This window comes from Saimiri boliviensis, chromosome 4 (assembly GCF_048565385.1).
Source record: "Saimiri boliviensis isolate mSaiBol1 chromosome 4, mSaiBol1.pri, whole genome shotgun sequence".
Classification (NCBI taxonomy): Eukaryota; Metazoa; Chordata; class Mammalia; order Primates; family Cebidae; genus Saimiri; species Saimiri boliviensis.
Window position 1 is genome coordinate 85,154,149 of NC_133452.1, and position 25,937 is coordinate 85,180,085.

Below are 25,937 nucleotides of genomic sequence, written 5' to 3' on the forward strand. Positions count from 1 at the left end.
TAGAGAGTTACTTTAATATAATCTGTTAGGCCCAAACCCTGTTAAATAAAATATATTTTTAAAATTATCAAACAAACACCTCAGTTCACTTCAGTAGACATTAGAGTGCCTACAGTAAGTTTAGTGTCAGGAATAGAAAAGAAATTTCCAGTGACATGTCCTCTTTGGGCTACCAACATTTAGTTAGGTCTTTAATCTGCCATTCATCACCCTTTTCTTCATGTAATGGCCCATGACACTTAACCATATGCCTGGAAGTACAAGGAAGAGTGGGAAAAAAAAATACGGTAGAAAATTCTTTAAAGACTATATATCTATTTTTATTTTAAAAGTCACATTTTGCACATGTATCCCAGAATTTAAAGTACAATTTTTTTTTAATTCTATTTTATTTGACAGGAGAATTTCTTCTTTGAACTTTCCTGCCGTTCTCTGGTTGCTAGCAAATATTGCAGAGGGAAATGAAAATAAAATGGGAAAATCTTTCTATGGCAAGTTCAGGATTGGGAAAGACAATATCATAGACTTAGAGAATATTGAGTCTCAGCTTACTGATCATTCTAGGCCCAGCTCTTCTTATCTCTAAATTACTGAGGCTTGAGAAGATAACTGACTGTTCTAAGGATTCATAGCTGTGACTAAAATTCCTATTCCTATCCAGTGCCTTTCTTAGTAAGAAGCCAAAAAATATAATAGGGTGTACTCGGTAAATTGTAACGTGTTAGTGTTGTAAATCAACGTTGTAAATTGATTACAATTTTGTAAATCAATGTTGTAAATTGATTACAAAGTTTTGTAAATCAATTTTGTAAATCAAATGATGAGATCAATGCATCACATTTTATCATATAATAACATGTGACTTCTTTGAAGTTAGTGGACTAAATGCAACAAAAATTAGAAATGTGGCCATAAAAGTGGCCATAAAAGTAATGTAATTAATAGTTAATATTTAAATCTCAATGCAAAACATGTTGAAATATTTAATACGAATTAGAACCAAGCTTATTAGTACAAGCATGCCTCATTTAATTTTTGTTTGCTTTAATGGGCTTTGCAGATTTTTTTTTTTTTTTTTTTTCAAATTGAAGGTTTGTGGCAATCCTGCATTGAGCAAGTCTGTTTTCCAATAGCATGTGATCACTTGTATCTAGTATGTCTGTGTCACATTTTGGTAATTCTCACAATATTTCAAATAATTTTGTTACTATATGATAGTGATCTTATGTCTGTAATCAGATGTTTGATGTTAGTTTGGAATTATTCTGGGGTGTCATGAATTGCTTCCATATAAGACTGCAAACTTAACCTATAAATGTATGTCTTCCAATGGCTCTGCTGACAGCAGTTCTCATCTCCCTTTTCTCAGGCCTATTTCCAGACACACAGTAGTGTTGAAATTAGCCCAATTCATAACCCTACAGTGGCCTTTAGGTGTTCAGGTGAAAGGAAGAATCACACATCTCCCTGTTTAAATTGAAATCTAAAAAACTTAGTGAGGAAGGCAAGCTGCAAGCTAGGCCTCTTGTGCCAAATCATTAGCCAAGTTGTGAATGCAAAGGAAAACTTCTTGAGTGAAATTAACAGTGCTATTCCAGTGAACATACCAGATAGGAAAGTGAAGTGGCAATATTGCTGATATGGAGAAAGTTTGAATGGTCTGAATAGAAGATCCAACCAGCCACAACATTCCGTTTAAGCCAAAGCCTAATCCGGAGCAAGCCCTAACTCTTCATTTCTAGGAAGGCTGAAAGAAGTGAGGAAGCTGCAGAAGAAAATGGTGAAGCTAGTAGAGGTTGGTTCATGAGGTTTAAGGAAAGAAGTCATCTCTATAACATAAAAGTACAAGGCTAAGAAGCAAGTGCTAATGGAGAAGCTACGGCAAGTTATCCAGATCTAGCTAAGATCATTGATCAAGGTGGCTACGCTAAAAACACAGAAGCCTTCTATTGGAAGAAGATGCCATAGGACTTTTATAGCTACAAAGGAGAAGTCAATGCCTGGCTTCTTCTCCATAGCTTCATAGCTCCAAAGGACAGACTGATTCTCTAGTTAAGGCCTAATGTAGCTGGTGACATTAAGTTGAAACCAGTACTCACTTAGCATTTTGAAAATCCTAGGGTCCTTAAAAATTATGCTAAATCTACCTTGCCTATAAATGGAACAAGAGTCTAAATGACAGCACATCTGTTTACAGCATGATTTATTGTTTTAAGCCCACTGTTGAGACATATGGCTCAGAAAAAATCTTTTCTTTATTTAAATTATACTTTAAGTTCTGGGGTATGTGTGCAGAATATGCAGGTTTATTACATAGGTATACAAATGCCATGGTGGTTTGCTGCATTCGTCATCTACATTAGTTGTTTCTCCTAATGCTATCTTTCCCCTATCCTCCCACCCCCTGCTCTCCCTCCCCTAGCACCCCACCCCTTGACAGGCCTCAGTGTGTGATGTTCCCCTCCCTGTGTCCATGTGTTCTCATTGTTCAACACCCACTTATGAGTGAGAATATGCGGTGTTTGGTTTTCTGTTCTTGTGTCAGTTTACTGAGAATGATGATTTCCAGCTTTATCCATGTCCCTGCAAAGGTATGAACTCATCCTTTTTAATGGCTGCTTGGTATTCCATGGTATATACATGCCACGTTTTCTTTATCCAGTCTATCACTGATGGGCGTTTAGGTTGATTCCAAGTCTTTGCTATTGTGAATAGTGCTGCAGTAGACATACATGTGTGTGTGTGTGTCCTTATAGTAGAATGATTTATAATCTTTTGGGTATATACCCAGTAATGGGACTGCTGGGTTAAATGCTGTTTTTATTTCTATATCCTTGAGGAATGGCCATACTGTCTTCCAGAATGGTTGAACTAATTAATACTCCCATCAACAGTGTAAAAGCTTTCCTATTTCTCCACATCCTCTCCAGCATCTGTTGTCACCTGATTTTTTAATGATCGCCAATTTAAGTGGCGTGAGATAGTATCTCAATGTGGTTTTGATTTGCATTTCTCTGTTGACTAGTGATGATGAGTTTTTTTTTCATATGTTTTTGTCTGCTTGGCTGCATAAATGTCTTCTTTTGAGAAGTGTCTGTTCATATCCTTTGCCCACTTTTTGAGTTAGTTTTTTCTTGAAAATGTGTTTAAGTTCTTTATAGATTCTGGTTGTACTTCATAGTAAAATGGAAGGAGCACTGCTCTAGGAGTCAGAAGATCAGAGTTCTTATTCTACCTCTGCTACTAAGTAGCTATCCAAGTTCGGGAAAAAAAAAAAAAAAGGAAATCACTCATCTCCTTTCTGCTTCAAGAGAAATGTATTTGCTTTACTTTTCTCTTAAAAATATGAAATAAAATCACTTTTTTGAAAAAAAGTTCAAGTGTAGGAAAAGTAAAAAGACTATAAATGCCTATGTATTCATCATCTGGAATTCAGGTTTGTTAACATTATGTCATATTTCATTAAAAAAAAGTTAGTGATTACATTGAAGTCTCCTTTGCCCTCTAACCTTGCTCCCATTGCCCTTACAATTATTTATATATTCCCCATAGAGGCCTGAAATAGAATATCTTAAAATATACATAATGTAACATTAAAAGTGATTCTTTTTCAAACATATATGATTCTTTTGTCTAAATATTCTTGTTTTCCCATATATCCAAGATTATCATACTGTATATGCATTTTTAGAAGAGTATTGCTTTTGCCTCCTTTTGAAGTTCTTAAAGTGGAATTGTAATAGGTAGCATATTACCACCATTTGGCGTAGTATTGGAAATCTCAGTAGTCTTTTGTTTTCTGGAAACTACAGCCATCTATGTGTGTTATTTAAATCTAAACTATCAATGCAATGCATTGGTAATTTGGTCATAGAAGTGACAAGAGAGGTATACAGCAATGCCTGATAGTCATCTCATATTGATCATGTAGCTCCTCAATGTTCTTCATCCTAGGGTTTTTGTTACAGTGTTTCACCCACTTTTGAGCCAGCTAGTGCTCCAGTCCAATCTGAACTATATTTTTTTCTTTTTACCTTTATCCTTTCTGTTTCTCCCTGTTTCCTTATTTTCTGAAGGTAAATTCCTTCTTCACACAAAGTTCTGGACTTTAAGAGTTGGTATAGGACAGACATATAAAAAATTGAAAAATTGGCCGGGCGCGGTGGCTCACGCCTGTGATCCCAGTACTTTGGGAGGCCGAGGCGGATGGATCACGAGGTCAAGAGATCGAGACCATCCTGGTCAACATGGTGAAACCCCGTCTCTACTAAAAATACAAAGCATTAGCTGGGCATGGTGGTGCGTGCCTGTAATCCCAGCTACTCAGGAGGCTGAGGCAGGAGAATTGCCTGAACCCAGGAGGCGGAGGTTGCGGTGAGCCGAGATCGCGCCATTGCACTCCAGCCTGGGTAACAAGAGCAAAACTCCATCTCAAAAAAAAAAAAAAAAAAATTGAAAAATTATATGACAATATGATAAGTGTCCATAGAAGAGAAAAGCAGCAGGATTCTATGGGATTTCTGAGGGATTCCAAACTCAGCTTGAGAATGTGGGTCAGGAAATATTTCCAAGAGGAGCTAACACTTGAACTGCCTCTGGTAAGCAATTAGGAGTTAGCCTATCAGTGAAAAGGAACTGGAGGTATTGGACAGATGCCTAAATGAATCCTTAAAAGATCACTCAAAGTTGGAAACCAGATAGTTCTCAGGCTTACTTGATCAAATGCCAAGAACAAGGGTGGGAACTTTAATGGGAGAAGAAGCCAAACGATCTGATATAGCAGAAGCTGAAAGAAAGTGGACTTTGAAAATGAGTCCAAGGATTGGAGCAAAGCAAGGATTCTCTAGGCATTCACTGTTCATTAGAGTAAAAGAGAAGAGTTGAACACTGGAGCCTGAAGAATGCCAACATTTAAGGGATAAACAGAAACAGAGAGACTGTGAAGAAGACTGAGGGGTAGCCAGAGACTGACAGTGTCAGGGTAAACTGGACTAGAGGACAGAGACACTGATCCTTTATTTACTAATACTATAATAAAGGAAAGAATTGGGGTACAGATGGAAGGAAGTTTATAGGTGGATGGCTATAGGTGGAAGCTGAGTCCCTGTTTCTCTTTAGAGCAAATGAAAGTGAACTAACCTTATGAGAGTATAGAGTGGTGGGAGCGAGGGACAGGGGAAATATGAAGTAGCTCTTGTGAAGAATCTAAGTATAGCTAGTAGGAGGTATCTGAGGAAGTCATGTTGAGCTTTGAAGACCTAGCTGACACTAGAAAGATTATAAGGTTTTAGTGGATCTAACACACATGGTTGGTTGCCTTTTTCAGCCATCATTCTGCATTAGAGGTTTCAGAAAAGAGAAAGCAGATGAATTGATACATTTTTGGAGGTTTTCAAATAAATTCAGTAAGGATACATTGATAATTATGAGGAAAAAAAGTAAAGCAGGTGTCCAAAGACAGGAGACATTAATGAGATCAAAGTGTAGTTATACCAGAAGTATATTTGTAAAAGTATGAAATGAAATTTTGGATTCCCACCTAATAGACTGTGCTGAAATTTTAGATTTAAAGAATCAGATTAAACCTAGGAAAAGTAGTGAAATATAGAAAAGTGGTTAGTGAGCCATGCTTAAAAGAAACAGAAATCTGAAGGAAAAAAAAACTCAGTTTATTTCACTAAATACAAATGGGAACAACAAAGAAAACTGAAAGATAAATAGGAAGACAATTTCTACAAGTATAAGCAAAAGGTAAAAAATTTTTAATATGTGAAGCTATGACCTAGGTTGATATCCCTCCAGCAGCAGTAATTTTTTTTCTTTTTTGTAGATAGGTCTGGCACTGTTGGCCAGGTTCATCTTGAATTCTTGGCCTCAAGTGATCTCCTGTTTTGCCCTCTCAATGTGCTGGGCTTACAGGCACATACCACTGTACCAAGCCAACAGTAAAATAATTATAGTTTGTTTTTGTATATCTTGCAACCAGCTTTTTTTGTGTGTTTCTTGGAGGTAGCAGCAATGATTGGCCTGCACTCCTCTCTGTGTCATGCTCTTTCATTCTCTCATTGAAAGGGCTGGAGCCCCTGCATGAAATGTTGAAGGCTGGGCAGGGTTAAAAACACCCACATAGGACCAGGCATGGTGGCTCATGCCTATAATCCCAGCACTTTGGGAGGCTGAGCTAGGTGGATCACCTGAGGTCAGGAGTTCAAGACCAGCCTAGCCAACATGGTGAAACCCGTCTCTACTAAAAATACAAAAAATTAGCTGGGCATCGTGGTGAAAGCCTGTAATCCCAGCAACTCCAGAGACTGAGGCAGGAGAATTGCTTGAACTCAGGAGGCGGAGGTTGCAGTGAGCTGAGGTTGCGCCACTGCAGTCCTGCCTGGGCAACAAGAGCACAACTTTGTCTCAAAGGAAAAAGCAACACCCACATAGGTTGGTGGCCTGCCTCAGGGAGTGAGGACAAAGGAGGTGAGAGGAGAATCTGTGTAGGAGGGTAGTCCAGTGCCAGGGGACAGAACCCTAGTGGGATGAGGAGGACTTCTGGGTAGGAGAGCTACCCTTCAGAGATTGGTGTCTGAGTGAGGTGATTGGGGCATCAACTTGGGGAGGGGAAGCAACTGGTTTCATTCAGGAGGACTGATCAAATAAGTAAATATGTTGAACACAATGGGAGCTAGGTTTCTCACTATAAGAAAAAGTGAAAACTGAAAGGAGACAGTGACAACCAGAATGAACCCTGTTGGAAGTATTGCTGCAAATTTATGCTTTAAATAGATAGATAGATAGATATGTATGTGTATACACACATATTCACATACATATGCATGAAGTATGTATGTACCTACTTATAGTCTCTAGCTCTGTCCATTGGGTTGGCCTGGAAGCAGCAACACACCTGGAACAATGAGTACATGGAACGCTCACATGTAAATAGCATTCTTTACCAAAACTCCTTATTAAGAACCGAACTTCTTAGAAAAATTGCTGACTCCAGGGTTGTGCCAGAGTAAGTAAAAGATGAGCTTGGGATATCTACCAAACAGTAAGGAAGTACTTGAAAAATGATTGGTGTATTAGTTAGGGTTCTCTGGAGGGACATAAGTAATGGACATATAGAGACAGAGTTTAAGGGGAGTTTATTATGTATTAACTCACACTATCACAAGGTCCCATAATAGGTCATCTGCAGGCTGAGGAGCAAGGAGAGCCAGTCCGAATTCCAAAGCTGAAGAACTTGGAATTCGATGTTTGAGGCCAGAAAGCATCCAGCACTGGAGAATATGTAGGCTGGGAGGCTAGGCCAGTCTCTCTTTTCACATTCTGCCTGCTTATATTCTAGCCATGCTGGCAGCTGATTAGACTGTGCCCACCCACATTAAGGGTGGGTCTCCCTTTCCCAGCCCACTATCTCCAATGTTTTATTATCCTTTGGCAACACCCTCACAGACACACCCAGGATCAGTACTTTGTATCCTTCATTCCCATCAAGTTGACACTCAGTATTAATTGTCACAAGTTCACCCTTGTCAATTTGAACCCACACACATCTCCTGAGATCATATATAATCTTCAAATAAAGACAGTAATAAGGTCATATTTATGCCTAACATAATACAATTATCCTTCCTACAGCTGGCATTGCACCAATCCCCAACCCATACGTAAAGTTAACAATACTTAAATGCTGATGTGAAGTCAATAAATCTTATGTCACATGATAAAGGGGAAAGGAAATAAAATGATATTTTCTTAGTACAAGTATATACATGCACAAACATGTTTTTAACAAAAGAAGGAGAAAATACTCATGACAATTACAGTCCTCCTTTCTGTAGCTGGTTATGTGACCGAAGCTAATATTGATGACTGCCTTCTTCTGCTATCCATTCTGTATTCCCTTTGCCTTCAGCAAGCACCTCAGTAGGTTGTAGTTTTTTTTCCTAGTGGAGTGACTGGAGTGACCCAAACCTTTTTTCCTGAAGGGTCTGGGTCATTTGTAGCCCTGCCTGGATTGAGCTGTTGTAGTTTTCCATTGACCTTATTCACACAGTGTGGTAATACTAAGAAGTGCCCTAATGGATCTCCTGTATTCCATGCATACGATTCCTTGCCTCTATTGTGGAGTAGTAGACTGATTTCATCTTGATAGTCCAGGTCAGTAACCCCAGCCAACACTGTTACTCCCTTCTTAGCCTGTTGACTTAAAGGTAGGAGGAGCCGAAAGTGTCCAGGTGACAATCTTAACTTTCAGTTTAATGAAATAGTTATTGTGTCTCCTGGTGGCAGCATTCCTCCCTCTGGAACTAAGACCTCTAGGCCCCAGAACATAATGTTGTGGGAACAGGAAGCACAAATTTTGCTGTTGGATACTAGGGGTGATGGTGAGTGGTGTCACTTCTACTTCTACCCCTTGATTCCTGGACCCATTAATCCTGGCTAGGGAAGATACAGTGCCATATATTGGACACTGATTGAGAGCATGCACTGCCTTCTGGAGAACTTTACCTCAGCCCTGAAAAGTATTGTCACCTAGTTGGCATTGTAACTGTGACTTCAAAAGGGCATTCCACCATTCTGTCAATCCAGCTGCTTTAGGATGATGGGGAATGTGGTAAGACCAGTGAATTCCATGAGCATGAGCTTACTGCCACACACTTCTTTAGCGGTAAAGTGAGTGTTTGTCAGAGACAATGCTGTATGGAATAACCATGATGGTGGATAAGGCATTCTCTGAGTTCACAGATGGTAGTCTTGGCAGAAGCACTGCCTGCAGGATAGGCAAACCCATATCAGAATAAGTGCCTATTCCAGTGAGGACAAACCTCTGCCCTTTCCATGATGGAAGAGGTCCAATATAATCAACCTGTCACCAGGTAGCTAGCTGATCACCCCGAGGAATGGCACCACATTGAGGGCTCAGTGTTGGTTTTTGCTGCTGGCAAATTGGACACTCTGCAGTGACTGTAGCCAAGTCAGCCTTGGTGAATGGAAGTCCATGTTGCTGAGCCCATGTGTAACCTCCATCTATTTCACTATGGCCACTTTGTTCATGGGCCCATTGGGTGATCACAGGGGTGGCTGGGGAAAGAGGCTGAGTGGTATCCATGGAACAGGTCATGTTCTATCACTTGATTATTAAAACCTTCCTCTGCTGAAGTCACCCATTGGTGAGCACTCACATGGGATACAAATATCTTCATAGTTTTTGACCACTCAGAGACGTTCACCCACATACCTCTTCCCCAATTTCTTTGTCACCAATTTTCCAATCATTATGGACTACAGCCCATGAATTCTTATATAATTATGCATCTGGCCATTTCTCCTTCCATGTAAAGTGTACAACCAGGTGTACTGCTTGAAGTTCTGCCCACTGGGAAAATTTCCCTTCACTGCTGTTCTTCATGGATGTCCTAGAAAGGGGCTGTAATGCTGCAGCTGTCCACTTTTGGGTGGTACCTACATATTGTTCAGAATCATCTGTGAACCAGGCCCTTCTCTTCCTCTGTCAACTGATCATAGGGAACTCCCCATGAGGCCACTGGTGCAGACTTGGGAAGAGAAGGCAGGGTGGCAGGAGTGGAGAGCATGGGCATTTGAGTCACTTCCTCATGTAACTTACTTGTGCCTTCAGGATCTGCTTGAACCCAGTAACCTATATGCCATTTCCATTTGATGATGGAATGCTTCTGTGCATGCCCCACTTTATGGCTAGATGGATCAGAAAGCACCCAGTTCATGATAGGCAGTTCAGGTCACATGGTGACTTGATGACCCATAGTCAAATGTTCAGTTTCCACCAAAACCCAGTAACAGGCCAGGGCTATCTCTCAAAAGGAGATTATTTATCTTCAGAAGATGGCAGGGCCTTGCTCCAAAATCCTGGAGGCCGCCACTGTGATTAACCTATGAGGGCTTATAGCAAAGGCTCCAAACAGCATTCCTATCTGCCACTGACACTTCAAACACCATCAGATCTGCTGGGTCATACGGCCCAAGTGGCAGAGCAGCTTGCACAGCACCCTAGACCTGTTGCAGAGCCTTCTCTTGTTTGGGACCCCACTCAAAACTGGCAGCCTTTCAGGTGACTCGATAAATAGGCCAGAGTAACACACAAATGAGGGATGTGTTGCCTGTCAAATCCAAATTGGCCCACTAGGCACTGTGCTTTATGTTTCTAGATTCAATTACAAATTGTCCAAGAGTACAGAGGAAAGATCATGTTAACCTATACCAGAGGGATGTAATTAACTAAATCCATATTATGGGAAACTACTAGAGAAAGTAAACAATAGTGCCTATGGAAGGTTTATGATTTGGGGGATAAAACAAAAAATTAACTATAAGAGAAGTGATACCATAAAAGTGAGGATAGTGGTTACACCTAGGAGGGAAGAGTCTTTGGAAGAAAACCTGTGGATGGATTCTGGGTAGCTGGAAAGATTCTGTTGAAATGAATATTTTTATGTAGAAAGGTAGTTGTCTTACAACTCATTAAGCTGTATGTGGTTCTCCGTATATGAGTTATATTTAACAATACTAGAGCAAAATTTTTAAATGAGGATAAGCTATTTACATATTTAAAATTCTATTATTTTAATTTGTGAAGTTACTTATTAAGCTTTTGTAGGAAATGGGAGGGGCCAGCCGTGTTAAAGAATTGAGAGTGTAAATAACAGTTGGAAACAGCAGTTTGCAACTAAGATCACAAATCAAAGAATCAAGTGAGCTCCACATGAAGGAAGTGCTCAGCCTTAGTCAGTCACTTCAGCCATCTTTAACACATGTTCTCATCTTCATATTGAAGATGGATTAAGTGGAATATATGTTGAAAATGCCTGTTTACAGATGCTTCATGTTGCTTCTCAAAGTGCTTTTATATATATTATTTCATAACAGATTCTGAATGAATTTGGAGTGGAACTGATAATGCTATTTAAGTTCTCTGTATGTAAAAATAGTAAATATTTCTTAATTTAAAAATATTTTAAAATATTTAAGAGAACAAACCTACCTTTTTTGTAGATGTCAATATATTATTTCAAGTAATTTCTCCCATACTTATAAGATTCCTGGTCCTTATTTGTTTAAGGAAATAATGTTCACTAGTTTGATAAAAATTGAGATACATTAAATTATTGTTTGAGAAAATTTTAAAGATATTCATGATAGTTTGATAGGCCTGTGATTGTAAACTATTCCTTTTGTTGTTGTTGTTTTCTGCCAGAGGTCTCTTTATTAGTATCCATGATCGCGGGCATATTGCTTCAGTTCTCAATGCATGGCCAGAAGATGTCATCAAGGTAAGTTATCACATTTTTCCACTATGGCAGTATTTTTCTTTTCTGTCCCATAAAACAATTTAAAACATACTGACAATTCTCATGATAATAGGTAGCATTCATTAGCTTTTCTAGTGAATATCACCTAATTTATATCCTTTTGATTTTTACATAGTGGGTTAATTTTATTCTGATGCAATTTAGATACTAAGTTTTCTCATTATTGCTGTCTAATTTCTTAGTACCTCCATTCTAAGTGATGATAAATGTTGAATATGCAGTAGCATCTGAATTTCTTTAAGCAAACCCTTAAATTCTATCTGTTGTGTTTAATTATCCCTCTAAGAGGAATCCAAGTAGGTAAAAAAAAAAAATCCGTTAATTTTTTTTTTATCATTATGACTTTTAAGTAGCTCATTTGACTTCCCTCTGTAAGTAATGAAAATAAAAGTAGTAATAGTACCTGACACTTGGTAGCATTCGGAATGAGACATTTTACATGGATTAACTCATAATAATAATAAGAAGAATTCACTGAGGAAAGGAAGGCATAGATGGGTTACAAAGTAGTATAAGATAGTGGTAGGAACTGAATGCAGGCCCCAGAGCTGGCCCCTGAGTTCCTGTTCTTAGACACAGGGCTATGCCATCTTGCTTGTCTAAGGGAGGTGAGAAGTATTTGTTCTCCCTTTTGTTTCCTTTTTATTTTCTGTTGAATACCTAGCAACTTTGTGGAATCTTTTAGGACTAGGATGAATAAATCAATGCCTTTCGGTGGTACAAAGGCACTTCAGCTATAACTTCTGAAGTGTAAGTTCGTTAATGATCTTTTTAAAATTATTTTAATTTTTTTAGAGACAAAGTCGCACTGTGTTGCTCAGGCTGGTCTTGAACTCCTAACTTCAAGCAATCCTCCTTCCTGAGCTTCCCAAAGTATTGAAACTATAGGTGTGAGCTACCATGCCCGGATGATCTTTCGTACTTGAGAAATTGTGGCTATAATTAATTAATTTGGCTTGCCAAGGCTTATGCTAGAAAAACTTAAATTAAAATGATTTTTATTATTTCTGGTATCCTCAATTTTTAAAAAATTATATTTATTAATTTATTTGTTTTTGCTTTTTCCACCTAAGTTGCTTCCTCAGCTTTTCTGCTATCAGCTAGACCATGTTATCCATAGATTCCGGTCTTAGAAACTACCCTAAGAAACATCTTAATTCTATAAAGCAGAAGTATCTGATCACCTAAAGATGTTTACTTTTAATCAGGAATCTAAAGGACATTTTACGAATAAGCAGGTTGACCAGAAGTGGTGGCTTATGCCTGTGATCCCAATACTTTGGGAGGCTGAGGTGGGTGGGAGGATTGCTTGAGCTTAGGAGTTTGAAACCAGCTTGGGCAACATAGTAAGACCCCATTTCTAGAAAATATTTTAAAATTAGCTGGAATGGTGGTGCATGCCTGTAGTTCCAGCTACTTGCGGAGGGCTGAGGTGAGAGAATCACTTGAGCCCAGGAGTTCCATTCTGCAATGAGCTATGATCACACCATTACACTCTAACCTGGGCAACAGGGCAAAACCCTGTGTCAGAGAAAAAGAAAAAAGAATTGACAAGTCAGTAGAGGAAGTAGTTCTGCAGTAGAAAGTTCTAGTCAATATCCCTGTAATCATAACAGCTAAGGAGTAAGCTATCACACTATGTTTCTTGTTCTTCCAACTAGTTGATCTCTGCATCTTTAACTGTATTCATAGCCTACTTTTATCCTTTGGAATCTTAATGTTGGGTCCTTACTGATGTTCTTATCCCTAGCTATGCCCTCTTTTATTTAAAAATCTTAGCATAGTGCCTGGTACATAGTAGGTACTTATACATGGCAGCCATTGATTGTAAAAGAATACTGAAAATAAATAAGAATATCATATGTGGTCTCTACTACATAATTGAAAGTATACATGAAACAAAGTCAATTATTAGACATAATGTAATCAAACTGTGTATTATAAGTGCCTTATTCATTCATTCTGAGGAGAGTATTATTTAGAGAAGTCTGGAACAGTTAAGAAAACTTTTCTAGAAAAGTTGGAACTTAATCAAACCTTAGATAATTAGAAAGGGAAGAACATACTATTCTAGGAAGAGAACAGATGAATGTAGGTATCAAGTTCAGTAAGAGAATGGAGTGTTTTTAGACAATAAGGAAATTCACTGGCCTGAATAAAGCTGAGTGTAAATATTGGAATATAGTGGAATTAGCACTGATTAAGTGATTATCAAATTATTATAAAAGGTTTTGAAATTCAGGAAGAGATTTAGATTTGAGAAAATAGAATGTCATATTTGACAATACTTTATGTAAGTAATATTTCAAGAAGCTTCAACTGGAAACAGATTTTAGAATAGTTTCAAAAAAGCAGGAAAAGATGCAAAGATTCTACATTTAGGTAGGTTACAAGAGGATGGGCCTTCAGAAGGAAAAAGAAGGGGTGAAGACTGGATACCTAGAGAGTATTTTTATGTGTTCAGGAGAAATCTGCATATTTTATACAGAAGTTTCTATTCAGGTATTGCCTAGATAATAATTTGTATAGTGGGGTGAAGATTTAATTTCTGAAAAACAGACATCATTGATAGAATTGTAGTTGTCTTACTGATATTAATCCTTTTATTGTGACTTGATTATTGTGTGGAAAACATCCAACTGCTTCATTTTTCTGAAGCAGGAGATAAAGTAAGTTAAAAAAAAAAGCAAGGGAATATTAATTGTGATAAAATATGTAAATGACAAAACTTTTTTCTTTGAGAGAGTTCTTTTACTGTTAAAATATATTTTTTATGTGGAAGTATTTATGAATTAATGGCATAAATACACATTTGTAATAAAACATAAATATCAAATTACTCAAAACATTTTTAAAATGTCTCAAACTACTACATATATAAATGTTCATGTATATGTATATAACTAAATAATATAAATAATAACTGAAAGAATAACTTGGGGAATAAAAATTATGAAGAAACAAGAAATCATGTGCTTTTTTTTTTGAGATGGAGTTTCACTCTTGTTGCCCATGCTGGAGTGCAGCGGTGCAATCTCGGCTCACTGCAGCCTCTGCCTCCTGGGTTCAGCATTTTATAAATTATTGTTCAAGTCATAAATAAGCTAAATGACAATATTACTCTCCTTATAAAATACATCATAAAAATATTTGTAAATACGGGCAGGCCAATTGGACTTTACCTATACAAAGAACATGTTCATAAAAGTATATAACATCAATAATATGTAAAAGTATCTCTATTTGTGCTAATGCAATAAATAAAACTGTTAAATACACATTAGCAGTATTAGGACTTTGAAAATTTGGCCTTAATTTAATTTAAAAACCAAAGTTATAGTTCTTTGCAGTATTTATTTTACCTTAAATCAAAGCTAAGTTGAGCCAGTGGTATCAGATTGCTTCCTCCAAAAGGGCATCACATACTGACCCACTGCTGTTTGACATGGAACATTTTCCAAAGACAAATGTGTAGAATATGCAAAAATGATTTTCACCTACCTCTCAAATGTATTGAACGTTAACATTATTTTTCAAGAGCTGCATAATATAGGTGAACAGGAAATTAAAGGAAATATCTTAAAAGTATATTTTAAAATATATTCTGCAATGTGGTATGGTGAAAAGAGCACTGTACTAGGAATTAACATACCTGGGTTTCTGCTTCTTTGATATTAACCAAGTAAATCACCTTAGGCAACTTACTTCAGTTCTCTGATTTTTTTCAGTTTCCTAATTTATAAAATAAGAAGAATGGATGGAATGTACTTTAGATTTCTCTTGACTTCTAAAATACTATGACTTTATAATTAGTTCTGAGGAAATAATAGTAATAATAGTTGTAAATTTTTAAGAATTTTTGTAATGTACCAGGTGCTGTGGTAAGTTCTTTTTATATCATGATTTCATTTTATGTAATCATAGTTTTATTCAGTTTACTAATATTTATTGATTGTTTACTATTTGCCAAATAGTGTACTAGGTGCTAATGGACAGTGGTAAGCAAAAAGAGCTGGTTCTCAATTTTATACAGCTACTCTGAAAAGTGCATTTATTACTCCCAATTTACCAATAGGAAACAGAAACTTAAATTCACCCAAGGCCAAATAACTGACAATTTTTCCATATTTCTCTGAATATGATGAGTGTAGCAGTTTATAGAGTATCTAACAAATTGTTTCATAAGATTGGTTTTGTTTAAATTCATATAATTGCCGTGAAACACAAAGATGTTCAATAATATCAAATTACATAGAATTAAAATCTCCACATGATTGAAGTATATGCTTCATAAATATTCAAGGTAATTAGAAATAAACTAAACAGGCTGGGCACAGTGGCTCACGCCTGTAATCCCAGCACTTTGGGAGGCCAAGACAGGCAGATCACAAGGTCAGGAGTTAGAGACCAGCCTGGCCAACATGCTGAAACCTCATCTCTACTAAAAATACAAAAATTAGCCAGGCATGGTGGTATGTGCCTGTAATCCCAGCTACTCAGGAGGCTGAGGCAGGAGAACTGCTTGAACCCGGGAGGCAGAGGTTGCAGTGAACTGAGATCATGCCACAGCACTCCAGCCTGGGCGAAAGGGCAAGACTTGGTCTTGGGAAAAAAATAATAATAAATTTAAAATATATATATAAAAAAGAATGAAAATGAAATTAATTAAGTCTAGTGGAAGATTTTCAGGTAAGAGAAGTAGCAGACTATACTGGACAACAAGTGGTTATAGGAGTTAAGGAGATGGGTCAGACTGTTGTAAAAATAAGAGGATGGTGCCAGAATGCATAAACCAAGGATCAGAGCATTTGGGGCAGAGGTATAACCTCAATCTCCTTCAGTAATTATGCATTACTTTACTAAGGACACTCTTGTGCTCAAAGTGAACGTGACTAAGTTCAAAGCCACCCTATGTTTCTTTTGGTTCCCAGTCTGAGCTCTTGTTTCCCTATACTTTACCCACTTGCTCCTCTTGATTGCAAACTTATTTGGTTTGTTTGAATCTTTATGTGCACACTTGCCCTTCTTTTCTCCATAACCTAATTAAATATATTTATAAATCAAGTTCATTTCTTCACCCTATTCTTCCACAATTACAATTATGAAATCTTTTCCATATATATTCAATTTATGTTTTTTTACAGCTTAATATTTCACTAGTATTAACTTCAGGAATTTGTCAGAAATTGTGTCTCACGATTTGCAAAAACTCGTTAATAGGTAATTTTTCTTCTAGGCCATTGTGGTGACCGATGGAGAGCGTATTCTTGGCTTGGGAGATCTTGGCTGTAATGGAATGGGCATCCCTGTGGGTAAATTGGCTCTATATACAGCTTGTGGAGGGATGAATCCTCAAGAATGTCTGCCTGTCATTTTGGATGTGGGAACTGAAAATGAGGTAAATAATTTAAGTCTGCAAGGAAGCTGTGTACCTTTAAAAATGGTACCAATTCTTGCATTTTGAACTTATTCTGGGAACTTTATAAAATTCATTCTTTTTTGTCTGGTTCTCTTTCTTTCTCTCCAAACCTGCCCTTTGCTATTATAAGAGAATTACTTCTGTTCTCCTTTTCCCATCTTTATAACGTGATTAATCTTTTATCTGCTTCCCTAGTGCCTTATGATGCTTTGTTATGCATTTACACCATTTTTCCATAGAGTGTATGTTTTACTTTAAGACTTAATAGTTTTTTAAATTCTTATTTTTGTATTATATAGGAATTAATCCTATGGGATTTATTAAGTTTAATCAGTCTGAAATATTCTTGTTTTAAAACTGTATTGAACCTGAGGTAGATCATTTGGAGTTTAACTTTTCTTATTCCTGACTCAATATTTAGAATCTTAAAGTTAGATGTTAAGTACTACTTACTTTTGCTCATCCTTTACTGCTAATATTTAGGATTAGTTAGATGGATACTAGAAGCTAAAGGTAGAATTTTCTGAAACAGAAATGAAAGATAATAGTTATGGATGAACTTTTAAAAAGTTATTTACAAATTTCAAACTTAGGTCCCAAACAGATAGATCACCAAATAAGACCTTGATATAAATATGTACATGCATTATGTTTATTTTCTTTGTCTCCTTCTAAAACAATTGAAAATATAACTTTTGATCTGTCAGTAATGTGAAATGTATTTTTTAAATGAGCAAAAATGTATTTATAATAGTAACTTAACCAGTTATGTTTTTTAATCTATACATACAAAGTTATAATATTTAACTTGAACTGTGTATGAAAGCTCGCTTAACCTTTATCAAAGGATATATTTTGATAAAAATACATGGCTTATTTGGCATTTTCTTTTTCAATACCAATAGAAATGGCTTAGAAATGATCGAAGGTGGCCTCTTTAAACAATTATTCTAAAATTTTCCTCAAGCCAGAAGAGGTGGTGCGTACCTATAGTCCTACCTACTCAGGAGGAGGCTAGAAGGTAGGAGGATTGAACCCAGGAGATTCAGGCTGCAATGAGCTATATTGTGCCACTGAACTCCAGCCTGGGCTACAGAGTGAGACCCTGCTCTAAAAAATTTAAATAAAATTAAATAAATATATTTCTACTTTATTTTAAAAGATATTCTAAAAATTAGTATGTGATAAGTTACATTGAAATAAAAGAGTTTTTTTCCCCCTTTTTTTTTTTTTTTTTAAAGACAGGGTCTCACTGTCGTTGCCCAGGCTACAGTGCACTGTCATGATCATGGCTCACTGCAGCCTTAGTCTCCCACACTCAGGTGATTCTCCCACCTCAGCCTCCCAAGTAGCTGGGACCACAGGCACTTCCCACCATGCCTGCCTAATTTTTTGTTTACATTGAAATCAAATTTTAAAAATTATAAAAATATATAATATATCTTAAAATTCTATGAAGAAGTGAATATATAATGACAAAACAGGCATGCAAAAATGTAAGAATTTGGCTTTTTTGTTTTTTTGTAAGAGATAGGATCTTGCACTGCCACCCAGGCTTTAGTGTAGTGGCACTGTCATAGCTCACTGCAGCCTTAAACTCCTGAGCCCAAATGATCCTCCTACCTCAGCCTTTTGAGTAGCTGGGATTCCAGGTGTGCACCATCACACCCAGCTAATTTTTTTAACTTTTTTTTTTTTTTTGAACAGGGTCTTGCTATGTTGCCCAGGCTGGTTTTGAACTCCTGGTCTCAAACAATCTTCCTGCTTCACTGTGATAACAGGTGCAAGCCACCATGCCCAGCAAGAATTCAAGTTTAAACCTGGGCCATTTATTGAGATTGTTTGTATAAGGTGGACATTAAAAAAAAGCTGTACACTAGTGAAACTGTAACACTAAGACTCATGCATTGATAGACTGTATTATATGAAAGAATTGATTTCATAAAAGAGATTGTATTATATGAAAGAATTGACTTCAAAAAGTAGGTCTTAAAATTGCCAAATTGATGGTTGTCTTGAATTTTCCACATTATCTCTGTTTAGTGTGCATTTGTTTCCTCTTTTGGTGTTCAGTGTTTTTATGTTATTACATTTCTATCCAGTATCTTACTTCCTCAGCCTGCAGAACCCATCCACTTACCCTTCATGAAATTTCTTACTTTACCCAGCTGTAGAACTAGCTTTTTTGCTCTTGTTTTATTAAGATATGTCTGGTGTATACTACATTTCAAAATTTTTAAGCTGTTAAATTAGAAAATAATCTGATTATCTAAATTAATCTATTGTTAAAATGCTGTATATTATTTCTAGAGATTTTGCTTATTGCCACTGGACTTTCAGGAATATTAAGAGAAGAAAATTAAGTGAATGGTGGATCTTTAACTCTTTGACAGGTCACTGGAGCATACTTTTGTCACTTAGAGACCTGTCTGAAACTCCTCAAATTCCATTTGGTAGATTTAATTGAATTAGACTAATATTGAGTACTCATTATGTTAAGTGAAATAAACCAGGCACAGAAAGACAAATACCCCGTGTTTTCACACTCGAGCTAAAAAAATGTTGATCTCATGGAGGTAGTTGCCAAAGTCTGGGAAGGGTGTGTGTATGTCAGAGTAGCAGGTGTGAGGATGAAGAGAGGTTGGTTAAAGGGTGCAAACATGTAGATTGAAGGAGTAAGTTCTAATGATTAATAGCAGAGTAGGGTGACTACAGTTACCAACAATGCATTGTATATTTCAAAATAGCTAGAAGAGAGGACTTGAAATGCTACCACCATGTAGAAATGATACTCAAGGTGATGGACTCCCTAAATACCCTGACTTGATCATTACATATTACATGCATGTAACAAAATATCACATGTACCCCATAAAAATGTACATATTTATGTATCAATAAATCAAATTTTAAAAAATATTGAATATCTACTATCCATCAAAGCCTAAGAAAAGCCTAGATGTTATTGGAGTAAGAAACTTAGGATTTTGCTGGCAGGATGCTCTGAATCTAGAAGAGGAGATACACATGTAACTAGTTTCAGCATGTGTTAGTTGCTTTGGTAAAGGCTTTTGAAAGCGTTTAGCAAACCAATTCTCTGATAATTATTATATAGTCTTGTTACCGGTGAACAAAGAATTGGACAGATCACACAAAGCAAGGAAAGAATGAACCAACAAAAAAAGAGATTTATTAAAAATGAAAGCATAATATCCCAAGTTCTCACAACCAAGCTAAAAAAGTTGCTCTCATGGAGGTAGAGAGTAGAATGGTAGTTGCCAAAGGCTAGGAAGGGTGTGTGTATGTCAGGTTAGTGGGTGGGAGCCCACAGCCCGGGAGCAGACCTGAGCAGCTGCTTAAGGACCTGGATACAGAATTTCTCAGGTCCAAATACTGCCTAGAGGTTTCCCATTGGCCACTTGGTGATCACCCCATGTAAATGAGGTGGTGGCCTGCAATCAGTGAAGTTACAAAGGTCACGCTTCTAGCAAACATCTGATTGGTTGTGGAAAGCAACCAATTGGAGGCTAAAGTGAAGTTACAAAGCTACATTAGGTATTTCTCCTAATGCTATCTCTTCCCTCGTCCCTCACTCCTGACAGGCCCTGGTGTGTAATGTTCCCTTCCCTGTGCTCATGTGTTCTCATTGTTCAACTCCCACTTATGAGGGAGAACATGCTGTGATTGGTTTTCTGTTCCTGTGTTAGTTTGCTGAGAATGATGATTTCCAGCTTCCACCATGCCCCTTAAAAGGACTTGAACTCATTCTTTTTACAGCTGCATAGTATTCCATGTTGTATATGTACCACATTTCTGTTATCCATTCTAACACTGATGGGCATTTGAGTTGGTTCCAAGTCTTTGCTGTTGTAAATAGTGCTGCAGTAAACATAGGTGTGCATGTGTCTTTATAGTAGAATGATTTATAATCCTTTAGGTATATACCCAGTAATGGGTTTGCTGGGTCAAATGGTATTTGTAGTTCTAGATCCTTGAGGAATTGCCACACTGTCTTCCACAATGGTTGAACTAATTCACACTCCCACCAACAGTGTAAAATCATTCCTATTTCTCCACATCCTCTCCAGCATCTGTTATTTCCTGACTTTTTAATGATTGCCATTCTAACTGGTGTGAGATGGTATCTCATTGTGGTTTTGATTTGCATTTTCTAATGACTGGTAATGATTTGCCTTTTTTTTCATATGTTTGCTGGATGCATAAATGTTTTCTTTTGAAAGTGTCTGTTCATATCCTTTCCCACTTTTTGGTGGTTTTTTTTTTTTTTTTTCTTGAAAATTTGTTTAAGTTCCTTATAGATTCTGGATATTAACCCTTTGTCAGATTGCAAAAATGTTCTCCCATTCTGTAGGTTGTCTTTTCACTCTCATGATCGTTTCTTTTGCTGTGCAGAAGCTCTTTAGTTTAATTAGATCCATTAGATCCCATTTGTCAATTTTGGCTTTTGTTGCCATTGCTTTTAGTGTTTTAATCATGAAGTTTTAGCCCATGCCTGTGTCCTGAATGGTACTGCCTAGGTTGTCTTCTAGGGTTTTTATGGTTTTAGGTCTTACATTTTATCATTTTTTATTGAGTCTATTTGATTCTTATTTTTTTTTATTCTTTATTAGTCTGGCTAGGGGTCTGTCTATTTTGTTAATCCTTTAAAAAAAAAAAAAAAAAAAAAAAAAAACCAGCTCCTGGATTTGTTGATTTTTTGAAGGGTTTTTTTGTGTCTCTAATTTCCTTCAGCTCTGCTCTAATCTTAGCTATTTCTTCTCTTCTGCTAGCTTTTGAATTTGTTTGTTCTTGCTTCTCTAGTTCTTTTAATTGTGAAGTTAGGGTGTTGATTTTAGATCTTTCCTGCTTTCTCCTGTGGGCATTTAGTGCTATAAATTTCCCTCTAAACACTGCTCGAGCTGTGTCCCAGAGATTTAGCTCATTGTGTCCTTTTTCTCATTGGTTTCAAAGAACTTACTTATTTCTGCCTTAATTTTGTCATTTATCCAGTAGTCATTCAGGAGCAAGTTGCTCATTTTCCATGTAGTTGTGTGATTTTTGAGTGAGTTTCTTAATCCTGAGTTCTAATTTGATTGTGCTGTGATTTGAGAAGCTGTTATGATTTCCATTTTTTTGCATTTGCTGAAGAGTGTTTTACTTCCAGTTATGTGGTCAGTTTTAGGATAAGTGTGATGTGGTGCTGAGAAGAATGTGTATCTGTTGATTTGGGGTGAAGAGTTCTGTAGATGTCTGTTAGGTCAGCTTGTTCCAGATCTGAGTTCAAGTCCTGAATGTTCTTGATACTTTTCTTTCTCATTGATCTGTCAAATATTGACAATGGGATGTTAAAGTCTCCCACTATTATTGTGTAGGAATCTAAGTCTCTTTGTTGGTCTTTAAGAACTTGCTTTATGAATCTGGGTGCTCGTGTATTGGGTGCATATATATTTAGGATAGTTAGCTCTTCTTGTTGCATTGATCCCTTTACCATTATTTAATGCCCTTCTTTGTCTTTTTTAGTCTTTGTTGGTTTAAGGTCTGTTTTATCAGAGAGTAGGATGGCAACTAGTGCATTTTTTTGCTTTCCATTTGCTTGGTAAATCTTCCTTAATCCCTTTATTTTCAGCCTATGTGTGTATTTGCATGTGAGATGGGTCTCCCGAATACAGCACACCAATGGGTCTTGATTTTTTATCCAATTTGCCAGTCTGTGCCTTTTAATTGGGGCATTCAGCCCATTTAATTGGAGGATTTAGCCCATTTACATTTAAGGTTAATATTGTTATGTGTAAATTTGATCCTGTCATTATGATGTTAGCTAGTTATTTTGCCCACTAGTTGTTGCAGTTTCTTCATAGTGTTAATGATCTTTACATTTTGGTTTGTTTTCACAGTGGCTGGTACTGGTTTTCCCTTTCCATGTTCAGTGCTTTTTTCAAGAGCTCTTGTAAGGCAGGCCTAGTGGTGTCAAAAACCCTCAGCATTTGCTTGTCTGTAAAGGATTTTATTTCTACTTCACTTATGAAGCTTAGTTTGGCTGGATATGAAATTCTGGGTTGAAAATTCTTTAAGAATGTTGTATATTGACCTTCATTCTCTCTGGCTTACAAGGTTTCTGCAAAGAGAGCCACTGTTAGTCTGATAGGCTTCCCTCTGTGGGTAACCCGACCTTTCTGTCTGGCTACCCTTAACATTTTTTTCTTCATTTCAATTTTGGTGAATCTGACAATTATGTGTGTTGGGGTTGCTCCTTTTGGGCAGTATCTTTGTGGTAGTCTCTGTATTTCCTGAATTTGAATGTTGGCCTGTCTTGCTAGGTTGGGGAGGTTCTCCTGGATAATATCCTGAGATATGTTTTCCAACTTGGTTTAATTCTCCTTGTCACTTTAAAGTATACCAGTCAAATGTAGATTTGGTCTTCTCACAGAGTCATATATTTCTTGGAGGCTTTGTTTGTTCCTTTCCATTATTTTTTCTCTAATCTTGTCTTCACACTTTATTTCATTAAGTTGATCTTGAATCTCTGATATCCTTTTTTGATCTTGAATCTCTGATATCCTTTTTTCCGCTTGATCGATTTGGCTATTGACATTTGTATATGCTTCACGAAGTTCTCATCCTGTGTTTTTCAGCATCATCAGGTCGTTAATTTTCTTCTCTAAACTGGTCATTTTAGTTAGCAGCTCCTCTAACCTTTTATCAAGGTTCTTAGCTTCCTTGCATTGGGTTAGAAGATGCTCCTTTAGTGCAGAGGAGTTTGATATTACCTACTTTCTGAAGCCTACTTCTGCCAATTTGTCAAATTCATTCTCCATCCAGTTTTGCTCTCTTGCTGGTGAGGAGTTGTGATCCTTTGGAGGAGAAGGAGTGTTCTGGTTTTTGGGATTTTTAGCCTTTTTGCACTGGTTTTTCCTCATCTTTGTAGATTCATCTCCCTGTGCTCTTTGATGCTGGTAACCTTCTGATGAGGATTTTGTGTGGATTTCCTTTTTGTTGATGTTGATGCTATTGTTTTCTGTTTGTTAGTTTTCCTTGTAACAGTCAGGCCCCCTTCTGCAGATTTACTGGATTTTGCTAGATGTCTACTCCAGACCCTGTTTGGCTGGTATCACCAGCGGAGGCTGCAGAACAGCAAAGATTGCTGCCTGTTTCTTCCTTTGGGAACTTTGTCCCAGAGGGGCACCCGCTAATTGCCAGCTGGAGCTCTCCTATGTGAGGTGTCTATTGACCCCTACTGGGAAGTGTCTCTCTGTCAAGAGGCACAGGGGTCCACAACCCACTTGAGGAGGCAGTGTGTCCCTTAGCAGAGCTCAAACATTGTGCTGGGGAGATCTGCTGCTCTCTTCTTCAGAGCCAGCAGGCAAGAATATTTAAGTCTATTGAAGCTGTTCCCACAGCTGCCCCTTCTCCCAGATGCTCTGTCCCAGGGAGATGGGAGTTTTATCTATAAGCCCCTGACTGGGACTGCTCCCTTTCTTTCAGAGATGCCCTGCCTAGAGAGGAGGAATCTGGACAGGCAGTCTGGCTACAGTGGCTTTGTGGAGCTGCCTTGAGCTCTGTCCAGTTCAAATTTCCAGGCAGCTTTGTTTACACTATGAGGGGAAAACAGCCTACTCAATCCTCAGTAATGGCAGAGGCCCCACCTCCAGCAAGCTCCAGTGTCCCAGGTTGTCTTTGGACTGCTGTGCTGCCAGTGAGAATTTCAAGCCAGTGGATCTTAGCTTGCTGGACTCCATGGGAGTGAAATCTGCTGAGCAAGATCACTTGGCTCCCTGGCTTCAGCCTCCTTTCCAGGGGAGTGAATGGTTTTGTCTCAGTGGTGTTCCAGGCACCACTGGGGTACAAAGAAAAATCCTGCAACTAGCTTGGGATCTACCCCAACGTCCCCCCAGTTTTATGCTTGAAACTCAGGACCCTTTTGGTGTAGGGACCCAAGGGAATCTTCTGATCTGTGGGCTGCAAAGACCATGGGAAAAGTGTAGTGTCTGGGCTGGAGTGTACAGTCCCTCATGGCATGGTCTCTCACAGCTTCCTTTGGCTAGGGGAAGGAGTTCCCTGACCCCTTGAACTTCCTGGGTGAGGCGACGCCCCCTCCTGCTTCTGCTCTCCCTCTGTGGGCTGCACCCACTGTCCAACCAGTACCAGTTAGATGAACCAGGTAGCCCAGTTGGAAATGCAGAAATCATCCACCTTCTGCATTGGTCTGTCTGGGAGCTGCAGACTAGAGATGTTCATCAGCCATCTTGCCCGGGAATCAAGAATTTTTTAACTTTCTGATTTACTTCAAAATCTCTATCTTATTCATAAATCTTTGTATTTTACTATGTTGTAGTCAGACTTCTTTATGGTGTATACTTTAATTATTAACATGGGAAAGGAGGGAGAAAAGAGAAGGGGAAACATAACTTTTTTTTCTCAATTTTGTTCTTTTCTATTCACATTTTAGAAGTCTAAATATATTTTAGACAAGGAGAAAGTGTTTTAATTCTGGCAGCCATTAGTAGTGCATTGGCACTTCAGCCTCAGCTGCTCAGAAGCCTGCCAGTAGATTGTTTAAAGTTTTTATGCCTTAAGGAGCAGCTGCACTTCACAGCAGCATTTGGTTTCAGATTTCACATTTCATCTGAAATACATTTATATGATATAACTTGTTAACTTTCAGCTGGCTGGAAATCCTTAACTCTTGTTATGCAGTATATTATAAGTAAGATATATTGGCCAAACCAAGACAATTTCACAATGACAGAGGGTGCCATTACTAATTACACAGGACAAGAAGTGTGAAAACTGGGCTATAATTTCTGTTGGTTTTAAGTAAACTCCACTTCAGATTATTCTTAACATCTGAAGATTTAACCTTCTTTACATCACCATTTCTGAAAATCCTTATCATTTACCAAAGCCACCCACAGACTCAGTGGCTTAAAACAATTACTGTTTTATTAATGTTTATGATTCTGTGGGTTGGCAGTTTGTACTGGGATGGCTAGGAAGGCTAGGATGCCTGCCACAGCTGGGCCTTTCTCCATATCAGTTCTCATTCTTCAGAAATTATTCACATTCCATATGCAAAATATGTTCATCACCATCCTAGGATTTCAGAAGTTTCATCTCACTGATAGCAGCGAGTCCAGAGTTCAAGATATTGCCATCTAAATCAGGTTTAGATG

General features: G+C 37.6%; 1 protein-coding gene across 2 annotated transcripts in view; it reads left to right on the forward strand.

The window, feature by feature from the left end:
- Positions 1-25,937, forward strand: part of ME1 (malic enzyme 1) — a 194,834-nt gene that overhangs the window by 65,846 nt on the left and 103,051 nt on the right. For both annotated transcript variants that reach the window (XM_010333832.3, XM_003922971.4), the window contains 2 exons: positions 11,234-11,309; positions 16,585-16,746. In XM_010333832.3, coding sequence (XP_010332134.2) covers positions 11,234-11,309; positions 16,585-16,746 — 238 coding nt within the window. The remainder of the gene's footprint in view (positions 1-11,233; positions 11,310-16,584; positions 16,747-25,937) is intronic.